The sequence below is a fragment of the Olea europaea genome, chromosome 3 (assembly GCF_002742605.1).
Source record: "Olea europaea var. sylvestris chromosome 3, O_europaea_v1, whole genome shotgun sequence".
Taxonomy (NCBI): domain Eukaryota; kingdom Viridiplantae; phylum Streptophyta; class Magnoliopsida; order Lamiales; family Oleaceae; genus Olea; species Olea europaea.
The window spans coordinates 19,363,616-19,368,139 of NC_036239.1; the positions used below are offsets into that span (position 1 = coordinate 19,363,616).

General features: G+C 37.2%; 1 protein-coding gene across 1 annotated transcript; it reads left to right on the forward strand.

Moving 5' to 3' along the window:
- Positions 1–261: 261 nt before the first annotated feature.
- LOC111388835 (filament-like plant protein 7) lies at positions 262–4,524 on the forward strand. The gene is made up of 6 exons (XM_023013650.1): positions 262–495; positions 782–829; positions 1,586–1,690; positions 1,896–2,043; positions 2,129–4,340; positions 4,437–4,524. Exons 3-6 carry the CDS (start codon positions 1,592–1,594, stop codon positions 4,516–4,518), a joined length of 2,541 nt encoding a protein of 846 aa, XP_022869418.1. The 5' UTR covers positions 262–495; positions 782–829; positions 1,586–1,591; the 3' UTR covers positions 4,519–4,524.

Below are 4,524 nucleotides of genomic sequence, written 5' to 3' on the forward strand. Positions count from 1 at the left end.
TATTTCAAGTGTTTACTTTGAATTTTAAAATTTTGAATTTATATTTTATTCTCTAATAATAACATAATTTGAAATTTTAAAAACGTAAAAATAAATAAAAAAAATTAAACGGAGCGACAAATAGGGCATGATCTCATCCCGCCCCGAACCCGCCCCACTGCCATCCGTATGAAAAATATAAAACGACGTTGAAAAGACATACAATACATATACATACATGCTTGCATACATATATATATCCATTCCATCCACAACAATAAAATTTAAAGAATGAGCTCCAATGGAGTGTGCGCGTGGAATCGACGTGCTCATATTATGGAGCTGTGCCTTTCACCTACTCAAATCAATCAACCCGTTGCATTTTTCCTCTGATGCTCCAATTTTTATCAAATCAAAGAATTGAAAGGCATTTACTTTTCAATCATTTCAGAAGCATTAGTGGATTGTCCCTTTAATGACTTTTATTTGCCATTTTACCATTGCACTGGACACACAGTAAGCAGACTCGCTGTTGTTTTCCCCTAAATTTATGCTTTTTCATCCGAGGGAATTTTTACGTTTTTGTCGGTGGAATTTAACAGAATTGCTTAAAATCACATCGTATTTCCAGTTTCAGGGCTTGTGTTTTATTTAATTCACTCCCCATTTTTCTTCAGCTTGCGCACTTTAATTTCGCTGTGCTTTGATTCCTCATTAATTCAAGTATATTTGTTTCAATTTATTCCTTTGAATTTGGAAAATGGAAATGGTGGATTGGTGATTTGATTCATGAACAATGCAGTTAGCTTGATGCCAGTGAATTCTACTGCAACAGCTTCAGTATATAGATGTATGTAACTTACTCTCTGCATATTCATGACTTGACTGGTGTCTAGTAGCCCATTTTTCTTAGTATTACTGTTTGCTGATTATTTCCTTTTGCCATTTCATTTTTTCATTTTTCTTGGTGATTTCATGTCTAATAACCATCTTTTGTTTTTTTCTTCCAAGTAATTCACAGAATAACAAGTTCAGATTGCTGTTAGAATTTCTGAATTGATATTGTTGAAGGCAATATATATTCTTCTACTCAAACATAAGCAGTTTATGAGTTAGTTAAAGCAAGCATAGAATTTAGTGAACTTATGCCTTGCAGCGAATGGAAAATATATTATGTACCGAATGCATTTTCTTCTCTGTGACTCTGATTATCCAAACGGCAGTCGTTTTCCCTTATATGCATATGCTGTCTTAACGAGTATCTGTATTCCAGTAAAGGGGCTGTGATCGCATTCAAAGAAAGTGTATCGGGAAATACTCGTAAACACCTAATATTTCCTTGAAGTGATAGCTCTGAAATGTTTTCAGGGATAGACGTAGTCAAGTTGAGATAAATTTTATCTTTTCTGCGAAATAAATTCATCAGATTATAAATAAAATACCAATTTTTTTTCCCTTGTATATGGAGAAAGGACTTCAACGCCCTGTAAGAAGACATTCATTTTACTTATGCTCGGCCTTTTACTGGATTTTTTTTATAAATACTCGACGGAAGCAGTAATGGTTCTTAATAACTTCAGCTTTTCCATCTCTTTGGTAAACACAGTAATTCATGGACCAGAAGACGTGGCTTTGGAGGAAAAGATCTTCGGAAAAGACAATTGTTGCACATGGAAAAACTCATATTGCAAATGAAAGTGACAGAGATGAGGTAATTGAAGTTGATCACTTTCTTTCTCTTGATCAAACCTATCAATGTCAAGCATATTCCGGCATTTGGTTCAATTAGAGTTACCTACTCAAATGCCAAAATTTAACGCTTCAACTGAGTCGAATCTCAGCATGGATGTCTCTTTGGCTAGAGTACTTATAACATTGATTAGGACTCCGCTTGACTGCTTGTATAATTTATACAGGTACAGTCACTAGCCAGTGAAAAAGAAGTGGCTCTCGAGAATTCTATAAAACTTCTAAACGAGAAGCTGGCCTCTGTTGTCGATGATTGTGCTGTTAAAGATGAACTTGTAGCAAAACATGTCAAAATGACACAAGAAGCCATTTCAGGTTATGATAAACGCGAACATTCTTAGAATTTTACAATTGTAGTATCATTTTGGTTCGTCAAATTGATACTTTAATACTACTTCAGGTAAGGAAGAAGCAGAGGAAGGAGTAAGGAGCCTGAAAAAAGAAGTCGACGAAGCTTTGCAGCAGAGAATGGTTGCGAACGAAAGGTTAGGTCACCTAAATTCTGCATTGAAGGACTGCATGGAGCAATTAAATTTAGTCAGGGAGGAACAAGAGCAAAGAGTGCATGATGCTGTGATGAAAACATCGAAGGAATTGGAAAAGGATCATAAAATTTTGGAGGAAAAACTAACAGAAACAAGTAAAAAGCTTGCAGACTTGACTGTTGAGCATTCATATCTTAGCAAGACCCTACTAGTAAAAGAAAAATTGATCGAAGAGATAAATAAATGCAAATCTCAAACAGAGGCAGAATTTAATGCACTAATGACAAGATTAGACTCCACAGAAAAGGAAAATGCTTTTCTAAGGTATGAGTTTCGGATGCTTGAGAAAGAACTTCACCTCCGAAATGAGGAGCTAGAATATGGTCGTCGATCTGCAGAAGCTGCACATAAACAACACTTGGAGAATATAAGGAAAATAAAGAAATTGGAAGCAGAGTGCCACAGATTACGAGCCATAATGCGCAGGAAGCTGCCGGATCCTGCTGTCTTGTCAAATATGAAGAATGAAATAGAAATGAAGGGAAGAAACCTGGTGGAGAAGGGGAGGAGAAAATTGAATTTGAATAGAGGAGGTTTAGTTGTGAAAGACTCGGGGGCAGAATATAGTCCAAACATCCCAAGTATAAAGCTAAATGACTTAATGGAGCGTTTGCATGATTTGGCAAAAGAAAATAATATTCTCAAAGAGGTTCTAGCAAAGAAGGAGGATGATTTTGCATTAATTTCAGAAGTGGGGTACGTCAAACATAGGGAAACTCAAACTGCAACTGAGTGCAAAACGATTGGAGCTCATGAAATCAGCCTAATGGACGATTTTGTTGAAATGGAGAAATTAGCAATAGTTTCAATCGATGCCCCAGTGGCGAGTTCTTTTGCTTCTTCTGAAGCGAGTTACACACTATCAGATTCCATAGAGGATATGTGTCAGAATAATGTGATTTCAACAACCGGGGAACTTGTTCCAGTGGATCAAAATGAGTTCAGTGATTTAGACCACAAACTTCAAACAAGAAACCCATCCTTTAGAAATCCCAGCAACTGGCTTCAGAAAGTTGTGAAAGTAATCTCAGAAGAAACCCATGTTTCAGGAAGAGGTCTGAATGAACTTTTTGAAGACATTAGAATGGCTATGCACAGCATGAATCACCAGTCAAGCCCCATTAATGCTGAACGGTCTAAATTGCTTCCTGTTAGTGGCTACCTCACTTGGAAATCTGCCACATCGCCAAGAACAGATTCAGAACAAGAAACCATGGGAACCTTGGTGGAAGAAACGACCTCTGAATTTAACCAATCTGATCTCAACAGATCTATGCGGGAAATTATGGAGCTAATTTCGCTGTTTCATCCACCATGTGCAGATGACTCTAATATGCCTTGCAACTTGTTGGTCACAGATTGCAATGCTTTAACATGCAAGCGGTCTTCAACAGCAGCTGACTACATTATTCACGTTTTCCGATGGAAGAGTTATGAACTTAATGCTGTTCTACGGCAATTCTTTTGTGCATGTAGTTATTTATTGGATGGGAAGAATGATTTTGAGAAGTTCATCACGACATTGACTTCTACTCTGGGATGGATCAGCCAAAACTGTATACCTTTTCACGATAATTTTACTATCAGAGATGAATTCAAGAGGCACCTAGGTGGGGATGGACCAGGAACTGCCCTGGCACTTGAATCTGTGCAAAATCTTATGCTTGAAATGGAGAAGATCCATTCTATTCTCCAAGTAGAAAATAAAGGATTGATAAATGAGTTGGATTTCATGAAATCCTCGGTAAAGGATATGGAGGTCAGACTGCAGTCGGAGAGGGAGATGAATGGAAACTTGACGCGTGAACTTGAGCAATCAAAACAAAGCATTGTAAATCTACAAACTGAGTTGGAAGCTTTGCAAGAATCAAAAAGAATAATTGAGGATCAGATTGAGAATCAGAAACTGATAAATGAAGATCTTGATACCCAACTCACTGTTGCCAAAGGTAAAATAAATGTAGTTCTCCAGAAATTATCTTCTGTTGAAGTAGAATTGGATGATAAAAGCCATTGCTGTGAAGAACTGGAGGCGACTTGCCTTGAGCTTCAACTGCAACTTGAAAGGTACAATCTGTTTTCCTAACTTCATATTCAACTTTAATTCATCTTCCATTTGTAAATCAATGATTTTTATTGATTTTTCGGGATATGTGCCTGCAGCATTACCTGCAAGCAGTATCCACGCAACACCGAAAATCGAGAAGAGAATCTGCACGAATCTGTAAGTCCTGCTCAGAATTGAAGGAGC